The sequence below is a fragment of the Falco naumanni genome, chromosome 8 (assembly GCF_017639655.2).
Source record: "Falco naumanni isolate bFalNau1 chromosome 8, bFalNau1.pat, whole genome shotgun sequence".
Taxonomy (NCBI): Eukaryota; Metazoa; Chordata; class Aves; order Falconiformes; family Falconidae; genus Falco; species Falco naumanni.
Window position 1 is genome coordinate 5,594,053 of NC_054061.1, and position 17,155 is coordinate 5,611,207.

The following is a 17,155-nucleotide window of genomic DNA, read 5'->3' on the forward strand; positions in this document are numbered from 1 at the left end:
GTTTGCAACAGTGATAAACTTTATGAGATCTAATTTAACTCATACTTACAAAATTGCCTGAATTCATGGAAGGTGCCCAAGAATAAAGTATTATCATGAGAAATCACATTTTGATTCATCTTCAGGGTGTTATAATCTCAGCTCTACCAGCTTCTGTTGGCTCATTAGAAAAGGAGTGAGGATTTGCATTTTAAAAAGCAGGGTTTAAGAAAGGGCCCATCCACCTACACCGGGTTTCAGATAAATAATAAAAAAAAAAAAATCCACAATGAAGTCACACTAAGCCTGTTAAAAAGATGCAGTCATTAAGAAAAAAAATGACCATTTAGCAAAAACACTTAAGCATTAGCATTGTTGTAGATATGTTTATGGTTATTGCTCTGGATTTGGTTGGAATTTAACAGGCTTTTAATGACATCATTTTGGAAATGGTTCTGCTTGAAGGAACGGCTATGTATATGTTTCTCTGTATAGCTCTCAGTTCGTGTACAAAAATTAACAAACAGCATATTAACAGTACTACCAGCAGAGTGATCATTCCCTGGCTGGAATGATGTTGCACCATCCTTACACTTAGTTCTTCCATACAAAGCTTGAATAAATACATGCTATTTTTATGTTCCCCCTGCTTGAATTTATGTGCCGATAGACCTATATGAAAAGGAGAACTGAAGTTCTGCCTCAAGCCCCTGCAGATGCAAATCTAGAAGAAGCTGTCCTCATCTCAGCAGCTGCAAAAGCAGTGGATTCTGGGCGGCCATGACCCAGACTGCACAGGCTTCCATAGATCATAACCCAACATAAGACCTGCACTGCAGACACTACAAACCTTTAGTATATCACATACTGCCTGTCCCAGGCTGCTGCTCTCCCAGACCAGCTCAGCTGTCGGAGCTGCTCGCAAACACGAGCTCACCAATGCCTTACATTTCAACAACTCACTCAGGCATGGATACCTTCTGAGGCCTGGCCGAGGGCAGGAACAGTTCCAGTTTTCTGGCTAAATGCATAACCCAACACAGCCAGGTTTTGTGATTAGCCTAATTTTTCAAAACACTGAAGCCACCTGGAATCCCTCTGTATTGAAATAAAACTATTACTGATCTCAAAGAAAGGGTGACATCCTTCTGTTGTAGGCAGAGAAAGACTGGACCATCTGAAAAGGCCAGCATCAGGTCAGCAATGAAATGCAAAGTTCAATACTGTGTGGCATTTAGGTTTCACTTAAGCTTTTTCAGGCTTTTTCTAGGGCAGGTAGGAACATTCCTTCCACATACAAACGATTAGTCTACTGTTAGGGCTTAGTTTTGAATCTAATATCCATATAGTTCATTATCATTTAATATGTGTTACAATAGCACCTTAATTATTGTACAATTTTAAACACAAGACATAGTCCCTACTTCATATTACCTGTAAGGAAATGGCGAACATGGTTTAGATCCTAAAAATAAAACAAGAGAAAAATGGCTATCTACTCACGAATAACAAATTCTTTAGTGCATTCACTCTAGTCTGAAACCCTTTGTCTTTTTAAAGCATACCACGTAGTTCCCAAATTCAGAGCAATTACCCGCCCTTCCCCCCTTCCTACCCTCTTAAGTATCACGTTGCAAAATAAACGGTACTGTATTAACGGGAACCTGATGGTAATGCAGTATTTTTTTTCCTTGAAGGGTGATAAAACCCTCTAAAAGATGCATCTCAGCATCAAGAAAATTAGGGAATACACTACATACATTAAATAGAGGTAAGCTGAGTCCAGAGTCACTTGCTTCTTCAGTTCAGCTGTAGATGGGGTGGTGGTGGGTCTTTACGCGATACCGCCTACACTGGGCCCTCCTCAGATCTGCCAAGATTCACAGTAAGAAAAGCAACAACAGTGGTGGGAAGAATTAACTAAGCAATAGTCATACTTCAGATTATTCTCTGTAAAAATTCATGGGGTTGGTACGACTGTCCCATGCTGATGTGGTCTGTATGTGACATACATGTATACATATGAGTGAGCAATGTCAGTTTTCATCTGCTGGAAGCTTATACCTGTAGCAGTCAGTGCTTTGTTCAACAAGGCTGGGGGACTGCTAATGTAAGATTAAGTTCTTCTTTCTTCATTCAGCAATTAACCAGATTGCTGCTGTGTCTGTGTTTGATTTACTTTCGCAATCCTCAGAGGGTTTAAAGAGCCGCTGCCTGAAACACCTGCTTCTGACATTTTCGTGCGTGTTTTTTGCTTTCCCTTTTTGATACTTTTCCATTCTCTTTTGCAGTACCATGGTTCTCCACGCTCCTGATTTTCTTCTGTTCTCCTTCAGAGGCAAAAGTTACAGTGATCCTGACGCAGTTTGGGCACAGCCACAAATAGTCTGTTTGTCCTTCCTATGTCTTATAGTTAGAAAAGCGTCATTGTGCACAGAGTTCTGTTGATTTCGGTGGATGAATCCAGTTCATCCATCATGTTAGGCAGTCAAAAAACCCAACAAAAACTCAAACAAAAAAATTGTCTAAATCCCAAACAGGCATCTTTGGAATCAGTAGTGCAAAATCTTTGCGGATTCTTTTCCTTGACCTACTGCAATAACCTCTTAATCTTCAAGTCTTTCCTAAAATAGTGGATCTGTAAATTCAAAACATAAGAACAATGAAGGGAAAAAAAAAAACCCAGCAAATATAAAGGTGTGGTTTTGTTTGTTTGTTTTTTAAATCACTCTCTCCAGGTTCTCACTTACACCAAACCGTTATACATACATCTCTTGTTATGAGATGTAAAGTCTAGGAAGATCCAGTTAATCTAGGGCATTTTTCATCTACACCAGGCTTCTTTTGCATGCGTACAGCACTGTATAAATGCACGAGTGGAGGGTATTCTTTAAATGGTGGGTAATTTGAGATTACAATTAGCTTTTATCAGTGCAGCCTCAGCTCTGTAGATTAGTCCTAAATGAAAAAGGACTGTTTTCATGGATAATGCCAGCACTTCACAAGCTTTGACTGTAAATGCTGCATTTTGGAGGTACTTTAGAAAAGGGCTGATAAAATGAGTGGTTACCTTAACGATTTCCACCTGTCTTTTTCTGTCTGGTTTTCTGGACTTTCACTTTCATAGGAAGCCAGATACAAACCTGGAAAAGGTAAATACATGTTATTCTAACAGTAACTCCCTGTCTCTCTGCATTCTTGCATGTCCTATACTGTACCACACAGCAAGAGAAACTTTAAAACTTCATGGTCCACCAGGTAGCTGGTAATGGGAAGGACACTGGTGTTCAGCTCCTATGTCTACCTTTGGAAAGCTGTAAGGTTAATCTTGATGGAACAGTATATGAGCCCAGAGTTAAAATATATTAGCATGACCATAACAATATTAAACAGTTAAATGGTCTCTGGTTTTGCATGTAGAGATCTGGGCCCGTTTACTCTGTCACAGCGCTGCTACCAAAGTGTTACATGAACACTGAAACAGAGAGACAGTGAGAGCTGACAACTAAACAAATAAACTTCGTAAAATTGAGAATATTCCTATCACTTAACACAACTTTCCTGGTCTTTTTAAAGCTTATGGGGACATGGTATTTTAAATGGATACAAAACACCCTCAAGGTAAGAATGAGTTACAGAAACCAGAGAAGGAACACAGCAGAAGAAAATAAACAGGTCTTTTTCTGCAAAAAAATGCATCCTACACTGCAAAGTATGACACCAAAATGTGTCTAGCCTGTAGAGTTTCCTCTGCAAAAGCTGGCACTGCATTAATATCTCACTGTCTTCACAGAATTTATTTTAGGTACGCTGTCATTTGCATTCACACATATTTCCTCATTTGACTGTTTAGTGATTCTTTATTCTTTAATGCTGGAACCATCTCAGTATTCAAGTCTGTGCTGCAATTCAATGGCATTTTAATATTCAAGTGCTGGCCCCCCATTCTGCCACTCTGTGACAAGCATCGTACAGCTGCATTTCACATACCACTGCTGCATCTCTCTTAATATATCCTCCCACCTTTTACTCAGGGCAGATCTTTCTCCCCTGCACTTCCCCCCGGGTAAGAGGGAGGCCTGCTGTGCCTTCTGCAAAGGGCATCTCATGAAAGTACTACGAATACCGGGGGGCACATGGTCTGACATGCTGGATACCGAACTGAAGAGGACAGATAAGTATAAAAAGAGAGTCAGAGAAATAATTTCAGAACAGGGCTTTCATAGTTACAGCTTAAATTAATTACTAGAAAAGGTTTTCCTAAAAATTCTTTTCTGTAGATCACTCATTTCTTTGCTGTAGTGGAGGAGGTCAGCTGGACTACCATTGCCCTGGGCTGCGCTCACTGAGATGGCCGTGTTGGTTTGTGGAGGAGATTAGTTCTGGCTCCATCAATGACAGGATGAGTGGCGAGGGGACAGCTGTCATTCATGGCGGTCCACAACATAGATGTGTGGCCTCTTCGTGATCACAAAAATAGGGCCATAACGGCAACTTCCTAGACCGTGCCTTATAGAGGAGTTATGGACAGGAGAAAAGCGATCAGGCAGCAGCTCCATGAGCTAGAAGATTGTATTTGAAAAAACACATCGATAGACTGCGGATAAACAGGCAAATGAGCTGCATGACAGGAAAGCTAGGAAAGAACTGGGACTGGTCAGTGAGAGAGATCACCAAAACATGGATCAGGGTGTTAATTAGTAGTGATGAAGAGACGTATTTTCAGTGATTAGAGATTGTACAAAGTCTTACCATCTTCAGTAAAAATGGGAGCCGTATGCAAGTAGTGGATGATGTTAGGGTCTTGTTCAAAGGGACATTCCACTTGCTTCCATGTTATAAATTCTCCTACTTGCTTAGCCAGTTCCAGAAATTTCTGTAAAAATAAAACCATTGCACTCAGATGCAGTAAGATTATCTCAGTAAAACAACCACATCCAAGCAGAAGACCAGAATCCAGGATCCCTTGTTCCAACCGCAAGGACATTAGGAGAAAAGTGCCTTGTATGTTTTAGATGGATACATTTTCACAGTTCATTTACAGGTGAAAGAGAGAAGAAAGGGTGCATTGCGTTTCTTCTTACAAGCCATCTTGGTTTGTACTTAAAATGTATCCATGAATAAAGGTATGGGTTGCACATATGTGCTCTAAGAATAGAGGACATACACTTTGATGAAACAGGAGGGAGCAGAATTAGATATAAATTACATAAAGTGGAGTGACTCCAACGCCTCGCAACTCTTCAGGCCTTCTAACACGTGTGATACAATTTAAGGTGATGCCAGACTCAGCGTTTTAAGCATTACTCACTATCTCACAATGCCAACGACTGAAGGAGAAATTTAATGCAACCAAAGTGATGCTGAAGAAATTATTTACAAAGAATTTGAGAGCTCAGGAGCTATTTTCTTGGTGACACTGGGCAGTTCTTTCAGAATCACCTCACCTCTGCCCCTCCACCGGAATGCAAGAACGCAGCCATCGCAACGCACGGCAGTGCGGAACACACAAGCGCCTGCACACTGCACACTGCCACCAGCAACCAGTCGTGTTAGTGCAAAACCATCTGCTCCAGCAGAGAACTGGGGTCACTCCAGGCAGGTGACTAATACCACCTAGTGCCAGGGCTGTGGGGGAATACAAATCCTTCTACTACACTTAATAGAAATTATTCTATGTAAAACCTACAGGCAGGAGATAATACATTAAAATCCTTACATCAGCAGCATGACATTTACCTCATGGACACAGTGACTGTACCCTCTATGTAATTCTGCTTGTATTCTAATTTTTCTTTAATGACCACAAGTAATTTACGTCTTACTTTGCTAAACTTTATTAAAAATGAGAAAGGGCTAAAAAGGCAGATAAAGTATAAAACATTTTATAGTGACTTTTTTATACGCACATGTAAGAAGAATAATTTTCCATGTTTTCTGAAAAAGTCATCTTCCCCGCCAAGCCATAAGTACTCATTTATACTGCTGACACTGTATTTCTAGCAGCCAGCTGACATCAAGCAAGTCAGGATGATCTGCTTGGAATTTTTATATAAAATATACATATTAATTCTTTTTAAAAATGTTCTGGGGTTGGTTTAACCATCATGCTATCACTTGAGATTGTCCATTTTGGAATATTCGGTCTTTGTTGGTCTGCACTGAAATTGCAGGCAAATGGTCTCAGACAGTCTGCTGGAAAAGGATAGGTAAAAACATTTTTCAGATCTTACTTCAAAGTTGACATGTCCATTTGGAAGGCGATTAGCACATCCTTCATTCAAAAAATAGATGTCTTTGATCAATAGGCTGAAGAAGGGGATCACAATCTGTGAAGAGAAATGACAAAACTATTATCTTTCCAGGTCAGTATTTTCTCTGCATGAAAGAGTAACTCAGGAGAGAGAAGAAAAAAAAAAAAGAAATATTAACTCTTCAGTGTGCTATGGACTTAAAAAGTACAATGACAGGCAAGCAGAAGGGCTGTAGGGTATAGAGACACCTTCAGCCATCAGGAGATCACACAACGAAATGAACTGAAGACAGTGTTCACTGAGCACAGTAACATGACTAAGAAAATACTTAATAACCCAGTTTATTATGAACAGCATGAGTGTCTGATGACAAGATCAGACAGCAAAGAGCAAAACAGAACTGCAGAACTCTTCACTTCTCTGTTGGGTCTTTAGACGCAAAGATGTTGAGTATACACATTGAGCAATTTGAAGACAGCTGGGAACCAAAGAACCAGCATTGCCCCTGAACAAGGAAAGACAGTAAAATTTGATGACCAAGGACTTGTCTATGGACAGTTAATCAGGAGCTGTTTCATTTTCAACAGCTCCATATACGGCTGCCTCTTGAGGCATGAAATTTCCTTCCTGGTGCCTGATTAGTTCAACCTGCTCCTCCAAATTAACCTGCAGACAGCAAGATTGGAAATCTTAGGTTAGTTGACAGGAAACTGCCAACAGTAGCCAGAGGGATCATCATAGTGCTCAAAATAAGCTCTGGGCATCACGCAGGGCAAAGTGGCATACAGCAGTGATCCAAGCCTTTTCTCTAATCCATCAGAGTCAGGTAATAATTTGCTATAGAAAAAGTCTATTTCTGGGTAATGCTCTTGAAATTAATGGAATTACAGCAGGGATAAATTTGATGCCAGATGTTCTACAGCAGAAAGCAGTAACAGCGCTCCTGAAGCACATCCTCAGCACTTCAGCAGAGACCCAGAGTGCAGCTGACTCTCTCTGGGTCCTCTTGTGTCACAACTCAAAGGGAAAAGAAAGATAACACAACAGAGCAGTCCATGACAAAGCTGACCCACACACCACTGGGTACTTCAGTACTCCGATCTGAGTGCACCCACCTCTGCCGCAGTGGCACTGTGACACAAAAAGGCCACCTGGAGGGTTTGAGCTATTAACCTCAGCTGCCACCCCTGTAAGTATTTTCCTGTGGCAGCAACACCTGCTTTTTAAGCCACTAAGCATAAACTTAATCATCATGAACTTAAAGAAAAGCACATCACATGGTAGTGTCCAAATGTTTCCACTAGTCTATTTGGAAATTAACTGAACTGTAGCTTGTTCAAAGCACACCAAAGTTAAAATGCCTCCATGGCATGCAAGACCAGCCAAGGCAGCAATCCTTTAGTTAAGGATTTAATGTTGTACTGTTATTCCATCTCATGCTGTACACCAGCTGTAACTGGATATGAAACGGACCTACAACAGGACTGGTAGCTGCTATTTTCCAGGCTACAGCTCTCACGATGCAACAGTGAGTGCAAGTCACAGGCACAGAAACGCTTGCGAGGAGTCTGTAAGCCACCACCAACTCTTGCTGTGAAAATGGAAGCCACTTTCTGTTTCAGCTACAATACAACCCGCAGTATACTGCTGAAGATCTGTTATCTCTGCTGGCTTTTTTATGGGACAGCCATAGGTAAACTCAGCGCAGTAGCCATAAAAAAGCCTGGACTGACACTCCAAGAGCCACTGGCATTATCGTCCTGATACATCCCACTGATACAATACAGGAATGGAAACAAAGCACAGCCTAAGCCCCCAAAATTCTGAGCCCTCCTATCAGGATGAGGTGGAGCAATTCCTAGTCAAACTGAGCCAAGTGTGTTTCAGGATTCATTTTTGTATCATCCAAACTAGGTCAATCGACCTGAGTAAAGAATACAATTCAGTCTGATGTGGTTTGTTTTCTGCCCAAACCGATGGAACTCTGTAACCAGCGTGGTCTTATAAGGTGGAAAGACAGAGAGAGCTGGAGCCAGACACTGATCCCCAGCTAGAAATTACTGCCAGGTTCTGCCTGCACGCAGATGCGAGTTCTGCCCTGCTCCACACTGCCTGGGAGCTAGGTCACCATCATTAGTGGTACTAAACATAAACGAAAAGCCTTGCTGAGAGGGAAGGTATATGAATGCGGGCTCAATGCCATGCTAATACAGCTACAAAGCCACCAGTCAGCTCAGAGCACGGGTAGAGCTTGTTCTCATCTGCATCCAAAAGGCGTCAAAGACATACCCTAGGATACCAATTCTCTACACATTTCCAGGGGATTTCTGTCTTTGGGTCACCATTTATTTCCCTAATAAAAATATATTACTCTGTATGGTTTATTTTCCAAATTTCTGTAGAAAAAGCAACAAAAGTGGATATAGTTACACTCTAATGTTGGCTTCAATCCAGACACTTTGCTAGCACAAAATCTGGGTTAGTGCCAGAACCTCATATTTCACTCCCTTTTGATTCCTCCCCCCCATCCCATCCAACCCACTCACATGCTGAAGGACAATTGCCTCCTGCAGAAAGAAGCAAGCTAATGGGATCAGACATGTTCTTCCTCCACAGAGTCAGACAGCAACACACACAGTACCGCACTGTACACACTCCCAACGTTTCAAAGCCACAGACATGTCATTAGCACAATGCCGGGGTTCCCAGTGGAATAACTTAATTTTGGAGGTGGTGTAGGTCAGCTGACTGCACAGACAAAACCAGACTTAGTTCCTAACAAGGACACCCCCCTGAATTCTGCGTGAAACGTCAGCCCTTCTTCATTACCACTTCTCCCACCCTGCACTTTGGCAGGTTTATTTCTGCTGCTGTACTGCATCTCTCAGGTTTGAGAGCTGCCTTGCCGTGCCTTTTCACAAGCCTACCCCTGAGCAAGGAACGAGTAGCTATAACTATACCATTTACGCACTGTGAGAAGGGCTGGAACAGGACTGAGCTCAGGGGATCCTCATGGGTATGTTGAGCCCCTTCCCCTATAACCTGTGCTGCAGCCTCGCACAAACACCCTGAGGATGAGGATGGAGCAGGTGATGCAATCAGGCAGTGCTCTTTGTGCCAGAAGGCTGGTGTCACGTGGGGGATTTGGGTAGAGATCCGTACACAGAGCAGGAGGAGGGAGGGTGTCCCAGGTCACTGGCTCACCCGTCTCCCTCTGAGGATATAATTTAGCTCCTGAGCTATCCTTCCAAGACACCAGCCCTGAGGAGAGAAGAAAGCCTGTTTCTGGTGAGTCTGCCAGTTAAATATTAGCTCCTCTGAGCCTACAGGCAGGTTTTTTCCCTGCAAGACATAACCCACTGCCTGGTCTGCTGGTCTGCGACAAGAGCACTCCCTCCAGAGCACCTCCCTTCTCAAGCAGATGGACTAAGGCCTGAAGCTTCCATCTGTGCTTCTGGCATGGCCACTTGTCGAGAAGAGGGGCAGAGAGGATTGGGACCTCAGACTCTTGTAAGCACAATTCAGTTTGAAGATGAGCTTTGCTATGAGTTTGCCAAGAAACAACATAACATTTTCTATCAAAAAAGCGACCATGTTCTTTCAATTTTATTCAAACTCATTGAAACAAATAATTGATAATCTTGCTTATAAAAAGAAACAAAATTCCTTAATTCCTACACTAAGAATTACATGATCTGCTTTATCTGACACTGTAAAATACCCAGTGTGAGTAGCTACCAAATCATATGCTTGAACATTTTCTTGAACTAACGTTATCTACACAAGGGAAATAGAATCTGGGCTTTTTTTTAATGTAAACCAGATTCCTTTCAATCTAATAAACCTCTCTGCCATCAGTCTTAACCAGCTAGGGGTTGAGATATGACAGAGATTGCTAACTTCTACAGGAAATTAAGTCAAACAGTAAAACAACTGGTTTGAATACACATGATGGTTGCAGAACAACTAAACTTAAGCAGCATCTCAGACTGACAGGTCCTCGCTGCAGTACATGAGAGTTAAAAGAATTTCTTTGCCAGTCACAAACATCCAAAGCCATCATCTCTTCTTTGCACAGAGAAGTGCTTTTCAGAACAACTCAGCATACTCCCATTACAGCTGACTCAGCCTGCGACCAGAGGCTGATCTCATTTCACTGTAAATGCTGTGAGATTCCATTAGCTTCAGCAGATTTACATCAAATTTACAGGGATGTGAGATTAGCATCTGGCCTGGCTCCTCTAGTGAATGAATACTAAATTCTATATTATGCTTGTTCATGCAGTATCTACTTTACCTTAGCCATGGTCTGCGCAGAGATTACCCATTTATGGCTATGTGCAATTGCAATTTAAAAAAACACCCTCTTTCATAAAACAAACAAAACAAAAAAAAAAAGAGAGAATTGAGTAGAGAAATAAGAAAATTAACAAGAAACACACTGGGGCACAAAATAGGAGGATCCTGCACTAACATCTTGTGAATCTGATTTTTGCAGCACCAGTGATACCTCGGAAAGCTACGTATCTGCCACGAACACTGATGAAACAGTTCTTGCTCACCGAGATGGCAGCAACAACCAAATGAAATGAAAATTCACAAGGACAGAACTTCACCCCCAAATCCACTGCAATGGATTCAGACTAGACCTTCTTTGCAGGACTTGCAGTAAGTTGTCTTTCCCTAATGTAAATGGAGAACCAGCTCACCCCTGAGTGCCGTGCCCTTTGCTCTCCATCTCCAATGCACACCACACAATAGGGGCTTGTCTGCACAGAGCCTGGCTGGCACAGTCCTAACAAAAGCACAGTTCCACCTGGGCTTGCCAGGCTGATGCTCCACACCAAAATAAAAGTCATTTTAGTCTGGGATACCTGTTTCCGTCGGGATTTTCAATCTAAACTGTGAATTTTTCAGGGATATAGAGATGCTTGCAACAAGGAGCAAGTCCACAAAAGCCCTGTGATCCATTTCAGACTCCTTTCAGCCACAGTTTTACATTTCCAAGCACATTCAGCAGCGCACAAGCCTCACACCGGTGGCCCGTGGAAGGGAGGAGAGCAGTTGCATCAAATCTTTGAGCCACTGGCCCTCAGCAGCAATGCACACCACCCATTTTGAGATAAATGGGATGTGGTCACACCTACCTTCTCCCTGTTGCTGTGTGCAGTGAGGGATCTGTGAGCAGCCCCTCGCAACGCTGTTCTGTAGTTATAGAAGTTACCAGTAGGGTCCATCTGGTGCTAGATACATGAAAGATGTCTGGTTAGAAAGTGACCTGCCTCCTCTGAAGAAAACGTGACGCTTAGTTGTAGTGAAGCCTGAACAGGGCCCAGCCTACATCTGCAAAAATCCACACACACCCAAACCCCCGTGAACCAAAGATACAAGGACAGATCTACAGATCATGGCTGTTTGTACCCTTGATTTTTCTAGCAACAGCTTACTGAGCTTTTATCTGAAGCATACAGGCTGCATATTTTGTATATGCCAAATCCTGAAATCCTCAATACAAAAACAACCTTGAGCCTTGTTCACTCGACATCCAAGGTGCAGCTTGGAGCTTTACACTCAGCGTTGTGTCCCTGGCCAAACAAAAGTGGCATCAGGGAAGCACTTTGGCTTGCATATAGGCTCATATTTTTGGGGTTTTAGCTCTGCCTATTTATTTGAGTGCTCTGATTCACCGCTACATATCAGCAGCTTCACACCTTCCTCACTGCACCTGGGAAACTTCAGTCAGAATCTGGTCCTTAGCCTGTGAAACATGTCTGCAAATATCTCACACCTGGATAACAATGTGAAAATTCATGAACAAAAACTCCCAGAATATAATTCAAGCAATGTATGAGCACTTTTTTTTTTTTTTTTACCTCAAGAATGAAAAATTTGGCTGTTTTCACTTTTGACCAGGTCTTCTTTAGCCTGGAAACTGGACTCATGTTCATTCCAGCTATGAGTGAGAAAGAAGAGAGCCATGGGTAAGAGCTGGGTTTCCTTTTTCATGTGTGACAGCAGATGGAGAGACCTGGTTAGAAGCTGTACTTACAAATGATTGCCATCAGCGAATTAAAATTCCCTATGTTAAAGCACTCTCGGGCAACGTCAATGAAGAATTCGATGACTTGTGCTCGCTGTTTCTTTTTTGCAGGCTGCGAATTAGAACAAACAAATATATCTATTAAGCATATGCAGAGTCAGAGGGCATCTTAGACATTTCTTCCATGCATAGCACGGGTCCCTGCACAGCTTGGGCCATCTGCTATCAGTCGCCAGCCCTAATTCTGTTCCAGCAATCCAGTGGATCCTGGTGACTGGCAGCCTCTAAAATCAACACTTTCATTGCAGTGATACAGAAGAAATTCACAGCAATTCCCAGGCTCACCTCGGTTAATGTCTTGGTGCTCGAACAGGCAGCCCAAGCAGCCCTGAAGCACTGCCCCGCTCCCTGCTCGCCTCCCTCAAGGCAGCAGGCACATCAGCACAGGCTTTCCTAAGGGCAGGATTTCACCCCCATCTAACAGCAGCATCTTCGTCCAAGACAGACTTTGTTTCACTGCATTAATCCCTTTCCCTCTTCTTTCCCTTTCAGCAACACAGCCAGGCCAAATGGTAGCTTGCATTTTAAATACAATTTTTAATTGGACTGGAATCACCCCATATTTTCCAAAGATTCAAATGGTAATGCTTGGAGCGACAGGCTATCTAGGCTGTTTATACTATTACTCTGTCTCCCTTCTACACCCTTTTCAAAGGAGAAAACATTCATTTCATTTTGATGCAGCCAAGTTAAAGAAACTAAAACCACTACTAAATTAAAAAAATGACTAGTCACAGCTACAGTAATGGGCAGCAGGACAAAGAGCCATGCAATGGGAATTCACATGCACAACAGAGCTTTAGGATGACAGATAACAAATACAGCTCCACTAGAATCTTTTCCAGCAGAAATCTCACAGGATAATTCAAGGCATTTTTTCCTCTCGCCTTCCCTACAGGGTTCATTATTCCACAGCGCGCTCCTACTACTTCAAGACAACAGTGTATCCCCCGTGTGTCGCCAGCTCTGTTTTGCAATATGTTTGCCATTTATCAGGTTGCTTCTCCGAGTGCAATATTACTAAAACTTACCATCAGATGCTTAGCTAGGCCATGAGAAATAAACCCCCAGATTTGCTTATTAATGTACAATCTCAAACTGGTACTTCAGGCATGTGGTAAAACATGCCACATGCTTTTCACTTACCATGCAAATTTCTGTTGCTACAAGATAGCAGAGTCTATTGAACCATTTCACATAGGCCTCAAGGTTACTGGTCTTCTTCTGTTCACTGAAACAAGTCTGGGGAGAAAAAAAAGCACAGAAAGCTGTGTAACTGTTTCAGTTAGCTGCCTGGTTGCCAAGATGAAGGTAATTATTGGCCGCATCTCTCTTATGCACACAGAAGACCGTGCATTAACGGCCCCTTTCAAAAAGTCAGCAGGTAGACGGTGGCTGGCAGATGCACAGGGTCTGGCTGAGTGCGCCACACCACACCATTCACACCAGTATGTAGGAAACAGCCCCATTTTGCCTGTGGCAACTGTTCACCGACACAGCCTGCACTGAACCTTTTTCACTGGGATATTAACAGCCGGGGCACTGCAGGATTCAGACAGCAGCAATATGCAGAAAAACTAAGACAAGCACAGTCTTCCACAGCATGCTCAGTTTGTGGCTTTGATTCCAGGACTCCCTTCACTTCAGTAAATGCAGCCACCCACAGCCCTTTTCTGGAGGGGAGAGACCGTAATTTAGCAAAGTGATCAAGTGATAAGCAAGAGAAAACAGCTCCAGTTGCTTCTTTACGGAAAGAAAATATATTTTCCTTATCAAGTTTTCAGGACAATAGGCTCTCTAGCGACCAGGTCTGTCTTGCTGGCTGCTCTTCAACTTACATGCCAGAGATACTTCACTGATAAGAGAAGCATATTTTTCACTTTTTTATATGAAATTTAACATAAATTCCCATAACTGATACAGGCTGTGGGAGCAGATACTTGGCTGAACTCTTCCAGTTCCTTTGACATCAACAGATATTTGACTTCAGCGGAGTGATAGGGCAGTTCACACAGCCTGAAGATGTTGCTTGGGATTATAAGAATTCAAGTCCTTTTCCCAGCCCTAAATTCTTAGGTTGTCCATCTAGGACACACTGCTCTCTAGAGTTCATGTGATTTATTTGAACATTCATTAACATCCACTAGAGGGTATCAGAGAATACTGATTTTTTGTTTTATTAAGATGATCATTTCCCAGAGCTACCATAAATACATGCCACTAAGAAGAAAATCACAATGCATAAACACAGCTCCATTAATGTCAATAGGATTACCCGTATTACCCAAGTTAAACGGGTGACTAAGACCCCATAAGAAATGGGGCTTAGTATGATTCCCAAGGTAATCCAAAGTAAGAAAATATTCACCTGTGATTCTGTACATGGGCAGAAATCACAATACCGTGCTATGGAACAAGTCTTAACAAGCCTGACATTCCTAGCCACTTTATAAGTAGACCACATAAACAATAAAAAATGTATTTTAAAAGTATCTAAAAAGTAAATGTCAGCTAGCAGCATGTAAGTATCAAACAAAACAAAGGAAACCCAAAGCAGCCCCAGTCTACCCACAGCAGTTGCTTTTCACATGCTCTGTGGTATTTCTTGTTCCCTGTGATAGCAAAAAATACACGAAACCTAGGTTTTGTTCTGAACGTGGTATTTCCATCTCAACACTGTTGTCCTCTGCCAGGGCATAAGAACCACAGCTAATACCACAAAACTTGTAAAAAATGTGCAACAGTTACAGTTGAAACAGACTGCTTTTCAAAGGTTGAGCTTTATAAATGGCAACAATATTTAGCACCTCCCTAGCATCTTCCATCTGCAACTCAGAGTGCTTGATAAACATTTGTTAAGCGAAGCCTTTTGAAGCCCTCATACAAGAAAGATGTTTAATATGATCTCCAGCTGGAGGGAATTCAGACCAGAGCCAACTCCCTGTGGATAACAGGGGTGCTCTTTGTGGGTCCACATAAGGTTTGTGCCACTGTATAAAATGCTCTGCCAGGTCCCACGTGATCCCTGCTGAATAATTGCTGGGAGCTCTGGTCAGCCCAGGCGAAGTGTGGAGAAGAGTTTCAGGCTACTTCTGCTTTAACCAGCCTTGCTGACTTGAAATCCAATAATTTGTTAGTGCCATGTCTTGTGTGAAAACTTTAAGGCAGCTCTCCTTTACTAAGTAGATCCTCCTGGGGGAAGACATCTCCCTGAACTTAAGAGGCAACGCAGTGGTGCGTCCCTGCTTTGCACTCGTTATTTTCTCTGTCATTATGCACTTCATTGAAGTCACAGATACTGGGCAGCACCTCAGTGTTCAGATTTGCATTTGAAGAACACGCTTAACTGTCAAATAGCTTGTCATAGTTCTGTCAGATTTCCAATCCCACCATTATTTTCAGGCTCTCCACCTCTCATTCTAATCCTTCCCATCCACCTTAGCTGATGTTTCCTTACAGTTACCTTGTAACCCCAATTTCTCTTCACATCCTGGTGGCATTCTGTGCTGAGCCTGCATCTGAAATTTCAGATACAGCTTCAGCCGTTGTTCGGTAATAAGCTAATGTACACGTTTCCTTCTTCTTCTTCTTCTTAGCATCCCTTCCCCTCTACGGCTTTATGCTATTTGATTTCACTCACTGCTGCCTCCATCCCACTCTTCCAAAATTCACTCACATTTATTGCCACATTTGATCTCTTTCGTTTTACTTCACAACAGATTATTCACTGTTCATTTTCAGTTTTGTCCCTCATGTTTGCAGCAGGTTGCTGAAATCTCACTATGTTCATGTTTCTGATGCACCTTTGCTACCTTGGGGTTCCTTCCTAAAGACTGTCAGAATACTTGAAACTCTTCCTGAAACCAAGTGCAGAATCTCCATAACTCCAGTAAGAGAAGGAGCCTGATGCTGCACTTTTTATTCAACCATCCATCCATCTTTTCAGCATTACAAGCTATTCTGGCGCTCTTTGGGCAGCACTATAAACAGAGGTCTTCCTGTTATGTTCAGCATCCAGTGATGAAATTCTGCCATTGATGTATGATCACAGTGGGAGCCCATATGCAGTTCAGGGGAAGAATTTTCCACCCTCTTTCTTTTCTGGCAGCATGTGAAATCCCTGATTCTCCCTCTCCAGCCAGGAAGTCTCTTTCCTTATTGAGGCACTCACTGAAATGCTCCTTCAAACCCCACTGGAATCAGTGGAAAGACTCCAGCTGGCTTCCACAGATTTTGGATGAAGCCCCGATCAGGCACTCCATTCCCTGTGGTGCTTTGGGTTAAGAACTATTGTGTAGAGAGGGAAGAGTACATTGATTCATGACGCACTGACTCATTACTGTGGTGTCTGGGCACACACTATGGGCATGACATCACGTCCAGAGTCTTTATGCCTTCAGCGTGGGGAAGAGACATTCCCTGGCTGGGTACAGCCACAAGCCATCTGCCCTGGTCAAAGCAGGTTCGGAGGAACAAGCCAGAAAGCAGATCGAGGGTTCTGGCCAGTCTCGGGCTGGGACACACTCTCACCGGGAAGGAATGGCAATGACCTGCCAGTATGAGCTCTACCAACAGGTCCCATCTTTGCTGCGGGAATACAGGTCATCGGTTGGCCTGACCCTGATCAACATGTGCCCCAGGCCCTGCTCTTACAGATCTCATCTCATCACATCAGTTCATCTTGAACAAACAGTGATCACAGGAGGCACTTTGCACGCGGAGAAATCATACCTTGGTGCCATCCAGAGGGTCCTTGTGTACAAATGCCTGCACAAACTCCTCAGGTCCAATGTGACTTAGCCTTTCCTATTAGAGGAGGGGG

The 17,155-nt window shown here is 42.8% G+C and overlaps 1 protein-coding gene across 1 annotated transcript in view; it reads right to left on the minus strand.

The window, feature by feature from the left end:
• Positions 1-1,669: 1,669 nt before the first annotated feature.
• The window catches only part of RASGEF1C (RasGEF domain family member 1C), a 74,759-nt gene continuing 59,273 nt past the window's right edge, over positions 1,670-17,155 (minus strand). The window contains exons 6-14 of the mRNA XM_040603866.1: positions 17,065-17,139; positions 13,480-13,575; positions 12,283-12,385; positions 12,107-12,186; positions 11,381-11,476; positions 6,213-6,308; positions 4,732-4,855; positions 3,050-3,122; positions 1,670-2,617 (exon numbers count right to left, since the gene is read on the minus strand). Coding sequence (XP_040459800.1) covers positions 2,593-2,617; positions 3,050-3,122; positions 4,732-4,855; positions 6,213-6,308; positions 11,381-11,476; positions 12,107-12,186; positions 12,283-12,385; positions 13,480-13,575; positions 17,065-17,139 — 768 coding nt within the window. The 3' untranslated portion in view covers positions 1,670-2,592. The remainder of the gene's footprint in view (positions 2,618-3,049; positions 3,123-4,731; positions 4,856-6,212; positions 6,309-11,380; positions 11,477-12,106; positions 12,187-12,282; positions 12,386-13,479; positions 13,576-17,064; positions 17,140-17,155) is intronic.